General features: G+C 40.7%; 1 protein-coding gene across 2 annotated transcripts in view; it reads right to left on the bottom strand.

Moving 5' to 3' along the window:
- The window catches only part of si:dkey-112e17.1, a 74,145-nt gene that overhangs the window by 22,088 nt on the left and 29,495 nt on the right, over positions 1-22,562 (bottom strand). The window contains exons 3-7 of one of the 2 annotated variants that reach the window (XM_043715441.1): positions 19,605-19,656; positions 15,917-16,037; positions 15,206-15,339; positions 7,016-7,261; positions 4,508-5,832 (exon numbers count right to left, since the gene is read on the bottom strand). In XM_043715441.1, the coding sequence (XP_043571376.1) occupies positions 5,242-5,832; positions 7,016-7,261; positions 15,206-15,339; positions 15,917-16,037; positions 19,605-19,656 (1,144 nt within the window). In that variant the 3' untranslated portion in view covers positions 4,508-5,241. Of the gene's footprint in view, positions 1-4,507; positions 5,833-7,015; positions 7,262-15,205; positions 15,340-15,916; positions 16,038-19,604; positions 19,657-22,562 lie in introns of those variants that run through there. The other variant, XM_043715442.1, reaches the window with a different exon arrangement.

Genomic DNA, 22,562 nt, shown 5'->3' with positions numbered 1-22,562 from the left:
GTTGTACAGACTTGCTGGGTTGAATGGCTCTCTTCCATATTGTAGGGATTCTAGGATTCTCTAAGACAAATTATTGGTGAACATTTTATAGGTCCACTAAGGAATTCAGGTGAAACATCATTACTGAGTAATTTGTCTGTGGAGTGCTGTCCATTATTGTTTGCTAATTTATCTTAATTCAGTCTATTGGCTTCTGTTCCTTTGTATGAATCCCACCACTTCCACAGTTATCTATTCGGGTTTTATTAGAAGTTCTAACACTGCCTCCAATTAAGGAGCTCGAATCGGGGTTTCCAAGTGTCTTGTGGTGCTTTGGAAGCTGTGGATAGAGGTTATAGAGATGTACAGCATGGAAACACACCTTTCAGTCCAATCTGTCCATGCTGCCCAGATATCCCAACCCAATCTAATCCCACCTGCCAGCACCCAGCCCGTATCCCTCCAAACCCTTCCTATTCATATACCCATCCAAATGCCTCCACCCCTTCCTCTGGCAGTTCATTCCATATCAGTTGTGAATTTCACTGTTAATTTTCCCAGATGCACTCTGATGTCCAGTGATACATGAATTCAAACAGCAAAGGCGCTAACTGTGGAGGTACTTTGTGGTGTCAGTTTCTTTCTCCCTCTCCCTCTCCCTCTCTCCCTCTCCTGCACTGACCTCAACATGTGCTTCCTTTGTCTTAAAACTGCTGTTGTTTTGACTTTTTGTTTCCAAAGCTCAAAAACAATGCAACAGCCTCCAAAACAGTAATTGCTACTCCTGGAATCCAACACCTAAAATACCTCAAACGAGCAGTTGTTGCAGCCAGAAATTTTTCCCTTCCTCCATCTTGGATGACTAATCATAAACTGTTTGTGATTCGTGGACTTGGTTCAAATCATATTCTTCCCTTTCCAAATGTTAATCTCCCTTTGTTTCAAAATTTGTCAAAATGGAAAAAAAACTTAATACAACAGTTGACAGTGATGGGCACAGTTCTTTTATTGCTATGAATGCTTTTGTTTAATTATAAATTGATTCATTTAGGGACTGATTAACAAATTGGTTATAATGTGGCCTCAATGTAATAACAAAATTGTCCTTGTTAGCTGTAGGTCATGAATTACTTAGAGGTCACAGAGATAATAGAGTTATAACTAGGTCTCCAGGACTAACAAATGGGCCTATTACTATCAGACTGTTAGCACAAAACAATCGCTTGTACTATTAAGGACATGTTTTAGATTTGTTTACTTCATTAGTATTCAAATGAGGCTGCAAAGTCGTATACACCATTATGTTTACTGTCCTTTTCAACCACTTCTTTAGTACACTGTCTCCTGCAGTTATGCTAATTAAACTAGGCAAGCATGTGTATGGTGGAGGTAATGGTTGCCCTGTTGACGTTTTTGGACAGGTGAGGCACACTCTATGTAAGACACAATAAGGAAAGGTGCATAAAACATTTATCAACTAATAGACCATTTAAAGATCCGAAAAGAATAAAAGGAAGGGAACATGCAATATTTTCTTCCTCCAACAACATTACAAAATGACTTCATTGATCTCAGTTCTTTGCCGTATGACGTTGACTATTAGAAACAGATTCTTCGGTCCAATTAATCCATACTGATGCAAATTAAACTAGTCCTACCTGCCTGTGCTTGCCCCATATCCTTCCAAATATTTCTTATTCATGTACTTATCTAAATGTCTTTTAAAAGTAACTACCTGCATCCACCACTTCCTCTGGAAGTTTATTCCACACATGAATCAACCATGTTTAAAAAAAAAATTGCCATTGCCTTGTTTTTAAATCTTTCTCTTCTCACCTTAAAAATATGCCCCCTAGTCTTGAAATCCACCATCCTATACTCATGATTTTATAAACATCTAAGGTCACCCCCTCAACTTCCTCTGCTCCAGTGACAGAAGTCCCAGTCTCTCCTTATAATGTGAACCTCCATTCCTGGCAATATCATGGTAAATCTCATCTCAACCTCCTCCAGCTTAATGATAATCTTACAATAACAGAGCGACCAGACCTGGGATCTTGTTCACTAACTTTTGGCACTGATGTACTAACGTAGGTGAAGTGCTTCAGCAGGTTCAAGAGAGATGATCAGTTGTTGTACGGATGTAAGAGATCATAATAGCTTCTTACCCATCCCCTCTGATGCAGTTTCTAGGTACTTAATGAAAAATTTATTTGCAGCTCAAGTACCATGTTCCCATCACATGATGGAAATAGAGTTTCTATTATCTGAATGACCTCAATAAGTAATTAATGACCTAAAACTCTTTTTCATAAGGATGAAATAGTTATTGAATTAAGGGACATGTTACAGTGGAATCTACTATTTGTTCCCCTGAGTTCAATTATAGAGAGAAACTGGGATTGATCTCAAATCAGGAGAGAATCTAGTCATGGAATATAAAAAGCTTTCATGCTTCTGGAGAGATCAGGAGAAAGGGTTTCTACTCGCAAGAGAGGTTGTAACTAAATAATAGTTAAGTTAATATAGCTCATTTTACCAGAGGTGAAATTGGAAGAATTTTTTTGAATACTGTTTAAAAAGTCATACGATGCTGGATGGAGATTTGGTAGTAACATTCAAAAGGATACTGGATAAATTAGAGGGAAAAATTGCTGGAAAATAGAGAAAGCCATGGGATGAACTGGAGCACATTTGGAGAGCTCTCAGACCTAGCTGGCTAAATGGCCTTGTGTGCTGTTCTATTCCAAGGCAACATAGAGTTTATACAATAAAACTAATTTGCCTTTCACAGGAGTTATGGACTAGAGTATAGAATCGAGAGAGAGAATAAAACACTAACTGGGCTGTATGCAGTTATTCTATCATCACATTAACCCATCAAATGAAAATTGTATTAAAAGAGAAAAGGACACTTAACTATCTACAAGCCAACTCTTTATTACCATTCACTTTTTAAAACTGCAAGTGAAACACGCAACAAGAAGACTGCGGTTTAACAATTAAAACAATAATTTACAAGTGCCTTTCGTTTAGAGCCCTGTTTTTCATTGATGACAAGGTTTGGTGTTCAGTCCTAGTACAGTTCAGAGGAAGGATCACTGGACACAAACTGTTAACAACTCTTTCCCTCCACAGATGTCGCCAGACCTGCTGAGATTTTCCAGCAATTTTTGATTTAGTCCTAGTCCATCTGGCACTCTGTGCCAAGTATGTGGATTTTCACCAACACAGGATAACAAAACTCCAGTCATATGTAAAATATGTGTTTACAATCTAATCACTTCAGTTTTGATACTTGATTTGAGACAAATTACAGTCAAAATTACAAATTTCAATGAAAATGAAAACAAGCAATAATAGTTAACTTCAAATAAGTTATAACCTGAGGATGCCAAATCATTCATTTGAATCTTGCCTTAACATTATGTCCTGTGCCTTGATTACAGTTTGGTTTTCACCATTGTGTTATTCAAAGATCTGCAAATATTGAGATAGAGAGAATAGACCCAGCAATACTAGAAGAATGAGACAAATATTTCCCTATGGAGTAGTTTGTAGACAGCTCTACAGCCCATCAGTTACTAGTGAACATTCACAAGTGACATATGAAATCAGTTTTCCTTTTATCAACTGCCTGTTGTCATTTCTCTCTGAATTCCACCTCCTCAAAAAGGTCTTAATACACTTTTTTAAAAAAACTGCACTGAAAGTTGTAGCTTTTTTTCCAGAACTGTCCTACTCATACAAACCAGGCAGGATTTTCAGTCTCATGAATAAACATGTTGTTCTCTGACAGAGATTTGAAGTTTAACAATTTTCAAAAAAAATTGTTTTCAGCTTGTGGTTCTGAATGTGAGTCTGCTCGTTGAGCTGGAAGGTTACATCATTAGTGAACCTCTGCTGAAGCACTGGTGTTATCTGTTTAGGTTTTTTTTGGGTTGGTGATGTCATTTCTGGACCAAATATTTAACTACAATTGTTCCCAACACCTGCAAATGAAGCTGCATTAAAGGACATTATTTCAATGAGCCACTACACACTGCAGCACAGTGAAACTATGAAATCATCTATCCAGCATATTCAAGAATAACGGGTACCCAATAAACATAGTCTGCCACTTTCTCAGCAACAAACCCAAATAAACAAACAAAATGCGCCCAGAAACCCTAGCCACTTTACCCTACATTAAAGACATCTCTTAAAATGACTGACTGCCAGACTACTCAGACCTCTTGGCATCATGATAGCCCACAAACCAACCAACACACAAATAGCAGCTAATGAACTCAAAAGCTCTATATAGGCAACAAGCAAAATGAACGTCATTTACAAAATACCTTGCAAGGACTGTAACAAACTACATCAGACAAACAGGCAGAAAACTAGCCACCAGAATACATGAACATCAACTAGCAGCAAAAAGACATGACCCACTATCACTAGTATCCTTACATACTGATCTGGAAGGACACCACTTTGACTAGGACAACACATCCATCCTAGGACAAGCCAAACAGAGACACGCACAAGAATTCCTCAAAGCATAGCATTCCAACTCAAACTCTAGCAACAAACACATCGACTTAGATCGCATCTATCATCCTCAAAAGAGCCAGAAATGACATCACACCAGCGCTTCACCGGGGGCTCACTGCTGTTCCCTAGTATGGTGACGAAACATCTGAAATCAAAATTTCCAGCTCGGTGAGCAAACTAATATCCAGATTTGAAGTTGTCTTCACTTATCAAGAAAAACAAAACTAGCCAGAGAAGCTGTGCAGAACATAGTTGTGAGATTCAGGTGTACAGTTTGCATATTTAGCTCAAGTCAAATATAGATCTGTAATCCTGACTTCTTTATCACTTTTTAAATGGAAAGCTGAAGCAGTTTAACAAAAGTATTGTCAAAGTAGACATAAGATTCACACTTCAGGATATGGCTTGTTTCATTTCTGACAAGCTGAGTTGTTTTAAGAGAATTCAACCAGTTGTCAATGAAAAATTGAAGACTCTTCCCACAACATTATTGTCCTAACACAGTACTTTACCACTGACATCAAGTAATTCATTGTACACCTCTGACATGCATTGCAGGAAATTAGGTAGGTCATCACTTTTGTGGTTGTGTTCTGGTAGTTCAGCCGCACTTGTCTCCATCAGCGAGATACAGCTTTGCCCTTTTTGGGCATCAGTTATGTTCCTTTATGTTGATATGAGAAGTTTGAAAATTTATCCATAGGATAGAATTATAAGTTAGAATTACTTTAAATTGATTGGATGATTCAGTTCCTGTACATCTGAAGCATTATTAACTTTGTCAAGTGTAACATCCTCAAATGGAGCTAGATTACCAGACAGGCCAGCAGGATGTAGAGCTTGTACCAAAGGTTGTCGATCTTCACTCGCTTCTGAGAAGACAAAAACTGGTTTTGCCAAGGTTTTTCGATCTGGTTCATTTGCCAGACGTCTGCTTTTGGTTGAGTCAGTCTGAAGACTTTTGATGATGTTGTTTGACACACAGCTCTCTGTGAAGAACCTTGGCCCTTGATTAGATGGCACAGATTGTGGATCTGGCTGCTGGCATGCATGGTCCTCACAGTTAGTGGTCATGCCCACGTTGTGGTGACATGCATTTGACCGGTAGCCAAAGCAGGGGCTTCCAAACCAGGCTCTTCTCAGGTTGGTGCCTGTGAAGACCCTACGATGGCTGTGTGCAGATTGAGTAAGTGGATAAGAAGCAGCACTTCCTGAAGAATCATATATTTGCTCCAACTCTGTTGCCAACCGCATATCAGACACAACTTTCCGCTTGTTCTCAATGTAGTGGTCACTTGGTGAGTTGCCAGTACACTGCGTAAATTTTAAAGCATGAAATAAAAGGAAGGGCAATAGTGAAGCAAACTTTTGCTATCTTCATGATTTTATAAATAGATTTGTATTCCATATTAAACTTGTACTGCACAAAAATCTGCTTATCCTTGGATGATGAACATTAAGTATAACAAAGATCAGCCAAGTCTCAGTGGGTACAACACTACTCTGCCATTACCTAACAGCCCCACGATAAGAGACTGGAGTATAATACAGACTGACACTCCAGTGTAATAATGAGACAGTGCTGCACTGTCAAAAGTGTTGCATCTGAAATGGAGTTTCCATTCAGCATGGGAGACATAAAAGAACCTATGGCACTATCATAAAGAACAGAAGAGATTTCTCTCTTACCATTATTTATCTTTCAACCAACATAATTTAAAATTATTTTAAACACATTATTTGCTAATTATTTAATTGCTCTCTGTGGGAACTTCCCATACACGAGTTGGTTCACATGTTCCCTACTTTATAACACAGCCTTCATAAAGTATTCCATTGGCTGCAAAGGATTTGGGGAATCTACTTGCCTCGGATAGATTCATACAATGGTTATAGAACAGAAAGGTCATTCAGCCATTAAGTTTGTAATGCTTTCTGAAAAAGCAGATTTTAAAAAATTGCAGGATGTAGACATCACTGGCTAGGCCAACATTTATTGTCCATTCCTCAGCTCTTGAGAAAATAGGTGGTTATTTCAATCTGAAATTCTATTAAATTTTCCTTTCCTGCAACCAAATATCTAACTTTTTCGTACTTGTTGACGTGGTCTTTGCTTCAAATCACTAACACTGCTAATGAATTATTAGCCTCACTGCTCTGTGTAACATGGATTACACATTCTCCTCTAACCAAGAGGCTAGAGTCAAGTTCCACCTTCTCCAGAGGTGTGCAGTAACATCTCTGAACAGGTTAATTAGGAAATTATCTGCAAATACTACTCGGTCAACGTAAGGACACTTGCACTGCTGCCTCACTAGTGATGTACTCAACTGGACCATAGCTACTGCAAACAATTGCTGGCCCTTCACCCTACCTACAAGGCTTTAATTTCTCCAATTCTATTTGGAGTGAATTACATTCCATGTACATATTTTGCCAAATTTCATCATCTGGCAGATTTCATGATTGAAACAGGTCTGACTTTAGATGTACTCACGCAATTCTCCACCAGTTTTGTAAATGAACTTGTATTTGTCCAGTCACGCCAATCTCTTGGCAGTTGTGGCAATGGCCCCAAAACATCATGGACGTTCTGGTCACTCCAGGTGTGCTGCTGGGTTGGGGTGGCTCCTCCACCATCACCTCTTTTAACCAACCGTGGCTTCTCTCCTTCAGAAACCAAGAGATCTGGAGCTAGCCAATCACAGGCCAGAGATGGACTTGTCGGGCTTCTCTTGGGGACCTGTGGTGAAGGGAATTGGAGAGAATCCAAGCAGGTATATTCCAATGTACAAAAGAGGCCAGCACAGTCTTGTGCATCTACCTTTATCGCTGAACTTAATGCTAATTGTTGTTGGAGACTCTAAGATTGCACTTGTATTAAAATGTGGTTAAACATTCAAAGTCTCAGAAATTTGACAGCTTGCCACACCTTGAGCTATTTGCCCAGATTTTAGCAGTCAGCTGTGAAATGAGGCAGATCTTCAACTTCTGGCAATGCAACAATTTTTCACATTATTTGGGATTTTCAGTAACATTAACTTGTTGGGCCGAAGGGCCTGTTTCCACACTGTAGGGAATCTAATCTAATCAAATCAAGTTGTCCAATTGGTCAATCATATTAAAGAGCTCCCACAGGTGATCAACCAGGAAGTGAAAGCAGTTATAAACAAATTACTTTTGAAAGATCAGGACCGAGATGGAAGGTTACGGTAGAAATGAAATATAAACAAACATTATTTATTTTTAAATAATTAAACATCCAGTAATTAATCAATTTAGTAGACATTTATCAACATTCACAAATACTAGATCTTTTTTCAGGATCAGACAAGTTGTTCAGCGGTGGTTAATATTCAGATCACAAAAATCAATTACGTCTCTTTGTGCAAGGTGTAACAGGGCTTCTAACAGAAATAAGAGCAAAAAAAGGGGACAAGGTGAGACGGAAAAGTTTAAAGGAGATGTTGATGCGTGCTCTTTTTTTCCAGACAGAGGGTGGGAGGCGATAAAAGCAGATGCAATAGCAATGTTTAAGAAGCATTAAGACAAAGACATGAACAGGCATACATGAATAGAGGCATACAGACTATGTGTACGCAGATGGGATTTGTTTAGAATGACATCTTGGCCAGCAGAGACATGGTGGCTGAAGGGTCTGTTCCTGGGTTGTATTGGTTTTATGTACCTATGTTCTTACCAAATCTTTTGATTTTGCTTATTTCTGGTTTTGGGAGAGGGCCACAGAATCACCACTGATAGAGCACTGACTGACAGGTATGTTTCAAAATGATCTTGTAAGAGAAGAGCTAGAGGAGCAGTGAGGTTCAGGAAGGAATTAGTGTGCTTAGAACCTCGGCATGATGAACTCACAGCCACTGATGGTGGTAAAAGTAAATATCAGGATGCAGGAACTACAGAAACACAGACACCTTGAACGTTTAGAACCATAGATCATTACACAGATAGGGAGAGTTAACCAAAGCCAACACAAGGATTTCATTTTCGTAAAATGCAGCAAGTGACTACAGCTGGTAATGCAGTTACTCTAAAAATGCTGGATACACATTCAGTTGTGACCTTCAAAGAGGAACTGGATAAATGCCACTAAAAAAAACTGCAGGGCTATACGTCGAGACAGATTAGCGTGACAAATTAAATGACTCTCAGAGAGCATGCACATGAACCAAATGGGCTCCTTCTGCACTGCAATCATTGTGATTCTTTTTCCTCAATACTACCCATCCTTTTTGGAAGGTCTCCACATCTGTCTCAGGAAGTCTCTGGAGCAGTTAAAATTGCCCAGATCAGCAGATTGCAATTTCAGCAGAGGTACACCAACATTATCCCAACATTGTTAGGGATTCATGCTGGCAGCTATGTGCCACAGAGTCTTGGGTGATGGGTTCAGCTTCAATGTTCAGACCAGTGATAATAAGAATTGGGATGTCATGTTGAGGTTGTAAAAGACATTGGTGTGGCCTTTCCTGGAATACTGTGCGCAGTTCTGGTCACCCTGTTATGGGAAAGGTATTAAATTGGAAAGGGTTAAGAAAAGATTTGAGAATGTTGCCAGAAATGGAGGACTCGAGTTACAAAAATAGGCTGGTTAGGCTGGAACTTTCTTCATTGGAGCATAAGATATTGAGGAGTGACCTTATTGAGGTATATAAAATCATGAGGGGCATAGATAAGGTGAATAGCAAGGGTCTTTTACCTCAGGTGAGAATGTTAAAGATTAAGGGGCATATTTTTAAGGTGAAGGGTGAAATTTTTGAAAAGGATTTGAGGGGCAATTTTTTTTAAACACAAAGTGGTTCATGTGTGAAATGAACTGCCAGAGGAAGTGGTGGATGCAGGTACAGTTACAACATTCAAAAGATATTTGGATAAGTACATGAATAGGAAAGGTTAATGGGGATATGGGCCATTGGGACTAGTTTAGTTTGGGAATATGGTCGGTGTGAATTAATTGAACTGAAGGGCCTGTTTCCATGCTGTATGACTCTTAAGTCCCACTCCAGAGACCTCAGTGCAAACTCCAGGCTGACACCATAGTAGTGAGGATGCGCAACATGCAATTTTTTGGTTGCAATATTAAACCAAGACTCAACAAGCTTGTTCCAGGTAGTCCTAAAAGATCTCAGGGCTAACCACTGGAAGAGTAGATCAGTACCTTTATGATTCAACTTCATTGGTTCTAAAGTGCTTTGGGATTAAAATACCTACTCACCAAGGACTGCGGTGGTTTGAGAAGGTGCCTCACCACCACCTTCTCCAGGGCAACTAGAGATGGACAATAAATACTGGCTAGCCAGTGACGCCCTCATGCCATGAATTAATATTTTTAAAAAGTTAAAAATCACGCAACTTCAGGTTTATTTGGAAGCACTAGCTTTCGGAGTGCTGCTCCTACATAAGGTGGTTGTGGAGTATAAGATCATAAGACACAGAATTTATAGCAAAAGATTACAGTGTCATGCAACTGAAATGATATATTGAAGAAACCTAGATTGCTGTTAAGGCTTTCATCTTTCAGAATGAATGACCAGTTTCAGTTCATTAATATGTAAATCCTAGAACTTCTTTTAAGTCACCTTCTCAAGATAACTTAACGTTTGATAACAGTAGGTGACTCTCAGCTCAGACAATGCATTAAAGGTGTGAGTTCAGAGTCTGTCTGTATCCTAATCTTGAGTCAGACTGGTTCTTCTCTAGCTTATACCCTAAACATTAAAACAGCCACCCTCTACTGACAAGCCCTGTGCATACACAGGATCTGTTCGGATGAGGAGGAATGTGACGGAGACTTGAAGGTGCTCAAGGAGGCCTTTATAAGACCAGGGTACAATACTCAACTCATTGATTGCCAGTTCTGACATGCCACAGCGAGAAACCGTAATTGCCTCCTTAGGAGACCGACATGGGAGGCAACCGATAGGGTACCCTTCATTGTCCAGTACTTCCCAGGAGCTGAAAAACTATGCCATGTTCTTTGCAGCACCTTGCCAAGACCTTCCTTATGCCACCACTTCTTGCCTTTAAACAACCGCTAAACCTTATCCAGACCATTGTTCACAGCAAACTGCCCAGCCTTCAGGACAACATCAACCACAACACCATACAACACTGTCACGGCAACCACTGCAAGACGTGTCAGAGTGTCAAAGGAAATACCACCATTACACGCAGCATGTACGCGACTAGTACTCACGGGTTTGGCCAACATTGTCTATCTCATACATTGCAGGCAAGGATGCCCTGAGACACGGTACATGTCGAGACCAAGAAGACACTACGACACAGATGAATGGACACCAACAATCACCAGACAGGGATGTTCCCTCAGTTGTGGGAACACTTCAGCAGTCCAGGACATTTGGCCTCAGATCTTCAGGTGACCATCTTCCAAGATGGACTTTGGGATACACAACAATGCAGAGTGGCCAAGCAGAAGCTGATAGCCAAGTTCAGAACCCAGAGGATGGCTTCAACCGAGATCTTGGGTTCATGTCCCAGTACAGGTGACCCCACTACACTATACACACTCTCACACACGCGCGCAGACCCTCTCTCACAGACACGCTTTCTCTCAGACACATACATACGAGTGCCAAACTCACGCACACACCCTCTCACAGGCTTATACTCCATCACACACACACACACACACACACACTTTACAAAGCTTGCACACGTGCAAACACACACACTCTCACGTGCACACTCTCTCTCTCTCTCATGCACGCACACACACTCATATACATCTATGGGGTGAATTTGTATTTGCAGAATTCTATTTGCAGATACATTCTATTTTGCTCAAAACACTCTCTCTCTCTCTCTCATGCACGCACACACACTCATATACGTCTATGGGGTGAATTTGTATTTGCAGAATTCTATTTGCAGATACATTCTATTTTGCTCAAAAGATGCACAATTTGCAGGCAGTCAATTCATGTAATAATTTGTAAATTCCACTTTGGAAATAAAACCAATCTGACTCAAGATTGGGATACAGACAGACTCTGACCTCACAACTCTAGTGCTTTGTCTGAGCCGAGATGTCACCTTAAGTTATCTTGAGAAGGTGACTTAAAAGAACTTCTGGGTCAGTGCTGTCTCACAGCGCCAGGGACCCGGGTTCGATTCCAGCCTTGGGCGACTGTCTGTGTGGAGTTCGCATATTCACCCAGTGTCTGCGTGGTTTTCCTCTGGGTGCTCCGGTTTCCTTCCACAGTCCAAAGATGTGCAGGTTAGGTGAATTGGCCATGCTAAATTGTCCATAGTGTTCAGGGATCTGTAGGTTAGGTGCATTCGTCAGGGGTAATGTAGAGCATTAGGGTAGGGGGAATGGGTCTGGGTGGGTTACTCTTCGGAGGTCGGTTTGGACTTGTTAGGCCAAATGGCTATTTCCATACTGTAGGAATTCTATGACTAATAAAACAGAAATCTGCAACCCATTCTAAAAAGATGAAAGACTTAACAGCAAGCTAGGTTTCTTCAATATATCATTTCAGTTGCATGACACTATAATAGAACATAGAAAAGTACAGCACAGAACAGGCCCTTTGACCTACAGTGTTGTGCCAAGCAGTAATCCTAATGTAAAATTAAATAACTTAACCTACACACCCCTCAATTCACTTTGCTATAAATTCTGTGTCTTATGATCTTATACTCCACAATCACCTGATGAAGGAGCGGCGCTCTGAAAGCTAGTGCTTCCAATTAAACCTGTCGGACTATAACCTGGTGTAGTGTAATTTTTAACTTTGTACACTCCAGTCCAACACCGGCACCTTCACATCATATTTTTAAAAAGAAACTTATCTCAGGGGGTGCAGTTATAAGGGAATGGCAATCTCCTAGTTTCAAATGGGAATCCATCACCATTTTGTTTGGGAACTCAGGATCCTTTGCAGCTCACCAACTCAGCTGGAGAGTTTGCAAACGGATAATGCTGCTTTAAGCAGCCTCTAATACTGCTGTTTAGATTATGAGGCTGAGGCATTCTATCCTATTAGTCAGATTTTCTCATGAAAGTTTGTACTGAATTTCAGTTCTGAAGAAGGCAATTGTCCATATTTTGTGTTTTTGGCTGACCTGGGTAAAATCAGGTTACCTTCAGTTCACCTGCTCAAAGGGGAATGTTCACTGACAGGGATTTTCCGGTTGGAAAGATTGCTGGCTCCCAAGCTGATTGATTGGAGAAGAAAGGGTATGATGCTCTTCTGAGGGTCAGTGTTGACATGATGGGCCAAATGGCCTGCTTCCAGTCTGTAGGGAATCTATGATTCAATGTAGTGTATAATAGTACCTAATAATTAATAGATGTAGATGATTATATGGGCCTTTAATTCAAAGGGCACAAAAAATCTCTGGATAAGAAATTAATAAATCCTGCATTTTTCTTCATAATTTAAAAAACAATTAAGACAGAAAATCTGAAACTTAGGCCCAGAATATTACAGGGCAGCAATGACTCTATCCATGGGTTGAAAAGTCTGCAGCAACCCTCTTGTAGCCATGTCTGGGAGTTTCATTGAGATAGGTAACTGCCTGGATGTCAGACTCCCATCATCTTGTCCCGATTTCTCCTTAACTGTCAAATTTTGTGCAATATTTCTTCTCTAAAGCAAATTACGATGTTTGCTATGTCAAAAGCTCTATTTAAATGCATGTTTTTGTTATTGTACTCACTGTAATACAACATTTGGGCAGGAGGTCCTGATCCCAAACAGAAACGCACTGTTAATCTTTGTTTTCCTTCCAGAAAATGAGATAATCCCATCAGCTTACTTGTCTAGACAATTATTACAAACCAAAACATTCACCAGCTGTCATGCCAACATCAGAACCATGCACTTTTGTGTGACTTGAGTTGGCACCGTTTAGGGCAATGAACCATACCTCATACTGAACGTAACAAATATTCTTATGAAAATTACAGAATATCTACTCTAATTTAAAGAATAGCAAGTTCCATTATTTAGTGTCTATACATTTTAAAGTACAAAAAAGCTATAAATATCTGTAATATCTGTCACCGAGGAGGCATAGAGCCTTCTGTTAAATATCACAGAATCTCGTAGAATTGTGTAGTGCAGAAGGTGACTATTCAGCCCATCCTGTCTGCACGGCTCTCTGAGCATCAACATTTATTGAACCGAGGTATAGGTTCAAAATTCATGGAGTAGTGAACCATCACTATTGGCAAGATGAGGAAAGGATGTTCAAAATGTGTGAGCTCCTGAAACTATGATCCTGGATTAATAATCCAATGCAGATCAGGGGTTTGAGACACCTCCAGAATTTCAGCACAAATCGTGATGCAAGACAAGGTCCTATCTGCTCTCTCCAAGGATTGCATTTTTAAAAGCAGTTTTTTAATCATCCATTCTTTAGACTTCACCTACTTCTCAAATAATTATTTCACTTCAATTTGATTTATCTTTTACCCATTCTCAAAATATTATAACAGGGTTTAAATGTTCATATTGAACTGTTGCTGAACATCACTGGTTTCAATCAATTTTAAAAAGTGAACTGAATTTTGAAGGGAAATGCTAGAAATTTGGGTGGTGGATGCAGAATTATTGGGAGCAGTTGAAAGGGAATTGAATATTCCTGAAGGGTAAAAATTGAAAGGGATCTGCTGAAGAGTGAGGAGCGGTTGGAAGTAACTGGATTGCTCTTCAATTAAACTTGAACAGACTCAAAGGCAGCACTGCTGCTACCTGCACTATACTGTTCTGCCACAAAATACTCAAGATGAATCAAGAACTCAAGAACCTGGACATTAGGAGCTGTTATCATTATTTAAGGGGTGGAAGACTGTCTTCCTTTGGAGGTCTGTGTCAATACATGACTATGGTTCCAAACTAATCTACAGTCAGAGTCACACAGCATGGAAATGGACTCTTCGGTTCAAGTTGATTTTGTAAATGCCCAAGCAAAATCACTCATGCATAACATCGCCTCAATGTGGCCAATTTGTCGACTTGACCATAGACTCCCACACCCAAAGATTGAATTTAAATAATAGATGAGAGACAATAAATAAATACTGACCTTGGTAGTGGGACGTTTAGATTTTAGAAACCTTCACAGACTTTAAGGAAGGGCAACTGGGGGGTGGTGGAGGACAAGGTAGAGAACTTGAGACAGAAGAACTGCAGCAACTCACCAAGGCTCCTTCAACAACTCCTTCCAAACCCATAGCCTCTACCATCAAGTAGGTCAAGGGCAGCTGATATGTGGGGCCACCACCAGCAAGATTGCCTCCAAACCAGACTCCATCCCAACTTGGCATTATCACTTTTAGAGTCATTCAGCACAGAAACAGACCCTTCAGTTCAACTCATCTGTGCCAACCAGCCATCCCAATCTGACCTAGTCCCATTTGACTAGGTCAAATCCCTAAAATTCCCTCATAACAGTACAATGAGGGATGTGTGCCCCCAAAGCCTGCAGTGGTTCAAGACGACAGCTCACCACTGCCTTCCGAATGGGCAATTTGGGACAGGCAGAAATGCTAGCCATACCAGTGACGCTTAACATCCCCATAATGAAGCTAAAAGTATAGCCCAAGAAAGGTGGTTTGAAAACAAAGAGCGTTAAGTTCAGTATTTCATAAGCTGATGATTCAACTTCTATCCTCCATCCAATATCTTCAAAGTACCTTTGTTTTAAAGCTGGAGAAGTGTAAGTTGCGCAGACTGAGACCAGTCGAAATCACAAAGATCTCATCGCTCCCAGTCTCTGTCACTGCTGACTCACTGGAGGCCATTTCCATTTCAGTGCGGTTTGAATTACCTGCAACAAGTCAGAGTGGGAGTTACAGAGAACTCGTAACAAGCCAAAACCACTTCATTAACACAGAACATTTTTGCTACAGCTGAGCTTTAAAACAACTCTTTTTAACATTAAAAAGCACAATGAAATGTACAGATATTATTTAAAATAAACTGAAGTTCTTTTTGAGATTATTTTAAGAGTTTAAAGTCTCAAGCCTGTGGTTTCAAATTTAAGCAAACAATTATAAATCTTTAGTGAGTTTCATAGAAGCGGTTTCAGCATTTCTGTATAAAAGTTTAAAATTTCCGTTAGAAATATTATTTATTCCTGAATTCACAGTCACATAAACTTGAATTTCTCTTTTAAGCATGGAAACTCCTGAACGTTGGGAATATCACTTTTTCCAGGTGACTTAAACAAACATGGAGAACACCACCTGCACTCAGTGGTAAAAAGATTATTTTGTGTAAGTGGCAGTAACATTCATTTGGACTCATGGTTCAGCTGTCACTATTGAGAAAAGGAACTTCCTTGCCTTCTCCTGTATTGTAACCAGATCTCAAGTACTTTCAAACAGATCTCCACACATACTAACCCATTCCTCCAAGACCAATGCTGTGATTGTTGTTTTCATTTTCTAACGAGACCTCCTGGTTTGACCTGTTGGCCACGAGCTGCATTTCTCCAATATCAACTGCAGAATTCTGGATCCCGTTCTAAAAAAATGAAAAAAAGCAACAACTCAGTTTTGGATAAACATTCCTTTGCAGCTGTGGAATCCTGATATTGAAAGTGGCTGATGCAATGCAGTAACTCAAAGCAGTTCAGACAGAACCTTCCAAATCCATGACCACTACCATCTGGAAGGACTAGGGCAACAGATACCTGGGAACACCAGCCCCTGCAAATTTCCCTCTGAGCCACTCAGCATCCTGACTTGGGAATATCACCATTGTTTCAGTGTCTCTGGATCAAAATCATGAAACTCCCTCCCTAACGGCATTGTGCAACTACTTTCAGTACATGGACTGCTGTGATTCAAAGAGGCAGCTGACCACCACCTTCTCAGGGGCAACTAGGGATGGGCAATAAATGCTGAACTAGTCAACACAGCTGTGAATTGGGAATGCGTACTAGAAACAAGAAACAAGGCCTGTTTGAATAATTAAATTGAGCTTCAGTAGAAAGTCAATGGTTTCTTTGTTCTTTCCCTTTCAGAATAGACCAGTTCCCAAACCGGAGGGTAACAAGCTCCCTTTTTGAACGGATTATAACCATTGTTCACAATATAGACACTGGGTCTTACAGTCAAAACCTGGACAAGGAAGCTAGCTGGGACTGGGAGGCCAGACCCACAGCTCCAGACTTGCTGATGCTTTTAACTGACTCTTCTCAACTGCGATCTCAATCATCTGAACCTCTGGTCAGGTAGAAAAGGAGTTGTTTTTTAAACAGTATCTTTAGTGATTACCAGATATCCCAAAAGCTTACAACTAATGAAGTACTGTCTGTTTGGATATAACGTGATAGCTCTGTTCCTGTGCGATCTAGCATCATAAGAAAATCACGTAATAGCCACGCCATGTAAACCTAGAGGACCAGAATCGTGTTATCACCAATACAGGTAAGGAAAGCTAATCTTCTACAAATAACTGTCTAAATTTTCAATTGTGGTAAAGCCAATTCACGTTGAAGAAATGTGCGTTATAGCAGAACTGACTGTACTCTTAAGTGTTGCTTCCATTGCAATTTAGGAAATGTGTCAACTAATTGGTGCACAGCAATCTCCCATGAACAGAAACTTGATCATGGGCAGACAACCTACTTTATATGAGATTCTGATTGTGGGATAAATATTGGCCAGGGACTTGTTGTTCTTCAATGTAGTGCCATAGAAGAATTGTTCACACCTGCAAGAGGTTATCATCTCATCCAGAAATGCAGCGCCCCATTAGCACTGCACGGAAGTGTCAGCCTGAAATTTCTGAGTAAGATTTGAACCCATGACCTTGCGATTCCATCTAATGAGCCAGGGTGGAGACTGACAGGTGGAAGTGGCGGCGAGAGCTTGTGAGGAAAAGGTCAGCAACATTAACTCTGTGGAGGATTGCTGTCTTTGGTGAAGGAAAAGAAAGGAGAGACACCGAGAGTCAGAGAGAGAGAGAGAGACACACAGAGACAGACAGAGACACACACAGAGACACAGAAGAAAACAGCAGAGGAGAGGTCATTTCCATCCCTTATGTATAAAAAGGTAGTGGAGACCCAGATTGAGGCCTTGAAATAATTGACCTGGAATTAAAGATAGAATCTTCTGGAAATAACAGCAAGGAAATCTGGAGAGAAAAATAAAACTTACCATGAAAGGAGATTTTGGTATTTAATTGTTGATTTATCTCTCAAACATTAACCATAAAAATATTGGTATTGGAAAATATTGCCATTGACTGGAGGTGGGAGATATGATGATGAGATCACAAAGAACATGGCAATAAGACCAGTTTCATGCCTGGGCTAATTGTGCCAGTGGAGATGTGATGCAATGTTTTGTTGTTGCTGGTATCTTGGAGTAAGTGTAGGAGGTCAAAGTGTCAAATAGTTAAACAAGAGGAGGATGAAAACATTATTCTCTACTGCACGTTTTGCTAAGGTTTACAGCTCAGACCATTCAATTAAATGAGAATTCAGATTATCCGTTCTGTTCATGGATGGTAAGGTTTTCTGGAGTTCTCATCAGTAGCAGGTGGTGAAGAACAAACAGCGCCAGATTTTATTGCTAGTTAGTGAAACTCTCCACCATCAGCATGAACACAAAATAATCCTGGTGCTGGTAATCCTCACAACCCTGTTCCTGATTTGGTTTCACATCTGTCCCTGTTTGTAGAAAAGCGGCAGGAGATGTGCTGGAATCGCCAGGAGGGTTGGGGGAGGGCAGGTTTCCTATTGCTAATGTGCCAGTGGCATGCATCTGTATCCCTTCTACTCCCCTAACTTTGCCTGTCACACTCCTAGGATACTGGAGGTTCTGCTGCTTTGGCTGATTTCCTTCTGCTATGATCATTTACACCTCTACAAGTCTCATTCTCTGTGCCGTACTTGGAGAAAGTGAGGATTGCAGATACTGGAGCTCATAGTTGAGTGTGTAGTGCTGAAAAAGCACAGCAGGTCAGGCAGCATCCAAGGAGCAGAAGAATTGACAGTTCGGGCATAAGCCCTTCATCAGGAATGAAGCTTGTCGGTCAGGGCTGAGAGATAAATGAGAGAGGGCTGGGGTTCAGGGGCAGGTAGCTGGGAAAGCAATAGATGGATGAAGGAGAGGGAGAAGGAGATAGGTCAGAGGAGGGAGTGATGAACAGGTCTGGAGGGCAGTGCTGAGTTGGAGGCTTGGGACTAGGATAATGTGGGGCAGGGGAAATGAGGAAGCTGTTGAAATCCACATTTATCCCATATGGTTGCAAGATCTCAAGGCAGAATATGAGGCTTTCCACCTCCAGGCATTGGGTGGTAACAGTTTGGCAATGGAAGTGGCCCAGGACCTGCATGTCCTTGACACAGTGGGAGCAGGAGTTGAAGTGTTCAGCCATAAGGCGGTGGGGTTAGTGGGTGCGGGTATCCCAGAGATGTTCTCTGAAACAATCCGTAAAAAGCTGTCCTGTCTCCCTGATGTAGAGGAGTTCACTCACTGTCACCAATCCTCCTTTACAAGGCTAAGGGTCTGTATTATTACCAATGGTAGAGAATAAAGACTCTCCAATGGGTAACAAGAAGTACTTGTCTCACAAAAAGAAAGTATGTAATTTATGGCATTAAAGCAATAGAAACAAACAATATTAACTAGTTTGGCATAACTATAATCAGCAGCAGCTATAGAAGACACATTTGTATCTGTCAGGACCCTGTGCAAGAACACCCAACTCTCCACCCAGATTGGACGGAGCAACTTCAACAGTAACTCTTTCCAAATGATGACCTCATAATAGCCAATCAGCCCATGAGACTGCACCATTATCACAAATTAATCCAGTTGATTACTCTTCCAACTCTTTCCCCCAAACCAATCAATGTTTTCTCTTTCAAATATTTATCCAACTCCTTTCTGAAAACTATAATTTCATCTGTATCCATCACCACATTATCACGCAGCAGATTCCAAACCCGAAATATTTGTTGCAAGAACATGTTTTCTCCCTTCATATCACTAATAGAACAGAAATAAACATTAACTTTTTTTTTAAAAAAAGGCCATTTATAAAATCAGACCAATATCTTAAATTAAACATTACCTCTCGACTTCTTGAGCAATGGGAATGACTTCCTTTACAATGAGCCTTTTTCCTGAATGAAAAATACAACACTTTGGTTTAGTCAATTAGCTCAAAAGGGAAAACTGAAATCTGCAGGAAAACATAGACTCAGCTCTTTGACAAAGACAGAATTATGAATTATGTTTGTATAGCACCATAAACAAATCTAGAACCTGCCAGAGAGCTTTACACCATTAAGATTTGGAAATACATCATTGTTCCTGCAGTGTTGCTGGTCAAGTTCCTGAAACTCCCTCTCTAACAGGATCAAGGGTCAACCAACACCACATGAACTGCAGTGGTTCAAGAAGGCAGTGTCAAGAGTGTGGTACTGGAAAAGCACAGCAGGTCAGGCAGCATCCTAGGAGCAGGAGAATCAACGTTCCAGGCAAAAGCCTGAAGGCAGCTCACCACCAGCTTCTCAATAAATGCTGGCTACAAGCCTTTTTTTCAAAAAAATTGTCAGGACAGTACTTTAGAGCCAATAAAGAATGTAGTCACAACTGTGCCAGACACTCTGCACATAGCAAGATTCAACTAATAGCAATGAAGTAAAGAACAAATGGTGTGATTTTTTTTGGTACTGATCAAGGGTTAACTGGCGAATCGGGACAATTCCAGTCTGATTTAATGTCTCAATTGAAAGTTGGCACCTCCAACAGAGTGGTACTAGAAGGGTCAGGTCAGGTGAACAATTGGTGTTAACTTTTCCCACTGTGAATTCAGACGGCCTGGCCCCCTCTCCACAGACAGTTCAATCCATTTTCTTCAAAGAGAATGCTCTATAAAATATTTATCTACCTCTTGTGCTGTTCTGTAAGCCTGGTATCCATGGCCCAGACTATTAATTATACCTTTTTTTGAGTTCTGTTCAAAAAGAAGCAAGAGCCATTGTGTCAAACAAGGGAGACAGTTTTAGTGACTTGGTTCGGTTCAATATATTTTCTCTCTGAATCAGTGCTTAGCCATTTGCTTCATTGTACCTTCTCAGCCTGTGGAAGAGGGACATTTCATGTTGCTCTGATTTTACCTTCAACCAATCTTAGGTACATGGCATTGGATTAGTTCAAATTTAATGAAAGGAATTAAAACCAAAAGAAAAAATATTTTGGAAATATACAGCAGGTCAGTGAGCATCTGTAAGAGGAAAGTTGGGATGAAATGTCAGATTTGTTCCTCGAGCTTCATGATTATATTATTATGGAAACTTTTTCAGATCTTTATCTTACAGGTAGTCCACTAATATGAGTCTATCAACAGACTGTACTGTCATTAATAACATCAACATTTCTACAATTAAACCGAGTGACTGGAACTCCCTACACCCCGGAAAGTCTGTGACATAATGGCTGGCTCAGACACTCCAGATTCAAGTCCCACTTCAGGACTTTAAGGCAATGGTTGGTGTATCACAACACGGTCAAACAGTTCAACTATCAGTCTGTCTGGCAGGCACTGAACGTGTAGGAGGGTTTCCTCATCAGCCACGTTAAAAAAGGCACAGGTTCTCACAATCATCACTCAGACAACCATACACTTGAGAAGCCTTTCTGTCCAGCTTACCAAGCCTTTGTTCAAGAACTGGTCAACAAACAAATGACAGACTCAGCAAAAACCTGGGGTTCTTTCGGGAAAATTTGGCTTTCGCCAAATGAGCAGATGGCCAGTCAATGCCATTGGAGCAGCACGTGGTAATGATACCAACAGGTTAGAACTGTTCATAGCCCAGGATTAGAAATGGAGAAAGTTTAAAGCACACATGGAGTCAATTTAGTTCTTCCTGCCTATTGATCTTTTTCATAAGACCATAATAACAGAGGCGAACAATACCAAGTCTGGAAACCTGCTGCTAACTGAATGATGACCATGAGAACAGTGCTGATTATCTTAAACACCCATCTGGTTCACTAGTGATCGTTAGGGAAGGAAATCTACCATCCTTACCTGGTCTGGCCTACAAGAGACCAACAGCAGTTGACTGCTAACTGACCCATGAACAAAAGGGATGGACAAAAATACTAGCCTGGCCCAGTGACGCTGACACCCCATGACAAATTAAAAAAAGATGGGGGTGGAAGATGTTAATGGACCCAGCTTTGTTCACAGAACATGCAACGTCCCTCTGACTCAGAGTTCCTAGGGCTGCAGATTATTCCACAGAGAATTCCTGACATTAACTGGTCAGTGGAAAAGGCAACTTGGTGGCCAGCCAGCAGAGGGCAGTGATGGGGAGGCAGATTTTAAAAATGCTGTGTGGATTAACCTCACTGATTCCGTCCCTCTGTGATCAGCCTGAGGATGACCTCTTCACTCCCATCCTTACTCTGGAGGTGACCTTATTGAAGCATAGTAAATTCTTAAGGGATTTGACAGGGTAGATGTGGAAAGCTGACTTCCCTTGTGAAAATATCTAGGACCAGAGGGTATCACCTCAGAATGAGGGGCTGTACATTTAAGATAGAGATGAGAAGGAATGAGGGCTATTGAGGCTGGGTTATTAAAAATATTCAAGGCTGAGATAGACTGATTTTTAAATCGGTAAGGAAATTGAGGATAATAAGGCAGAAAAGTGGAGTTGAGGATGATCAGATTAGTCTTAAACTCATCAAATCTTTGGTGGAGCAGATTTGATGGGTCAGATGCCTTACTTCTGTTCCTACACTTTATGGTTTTATGAACAGCAGAACAGACTCACAAATGTAGAGTTGCCGCACATTCCTGCCCCAACACCACTGCAAATGGTGTACTGGACATTGCTCAGAGAGCCGGGAAGTTTGCTTGTGTGACTACAATGAACTGTAGTCCTGCAGACTTTCCCATCACTGTACAGAGAGCTCTGTGGCACACCCACAGATTGGGAATGTGAGGAAATCTCTTTGGGGAACTGCAGTTGCGTAAACCATCTGTCCATCGACCCACTGCCATTGGTGGTCTGTT

The sequence above is a fragment of the Chiloscyllium plagiosum genome, chromosome 25, assembly GCF_004010195.1.
Source record: "Chiloscyllium plagiosum isolate BGI_BamShark_2017 chromosome 25, ASM401019v2, whole genome shotgun sequence".
Taxonomy (NCBI): Eukaryota; Metazoa; Chordata; class Chondrichthyes; order Orectolobiformes; family Hemiscylliidae; genus Chiloscyllium; species Chiloscyllium plagiosum.
Note: the sequence above shows the minus strand (reverse complement) of the source record. Positions and strands in the feature narration are given on the sequence as shown.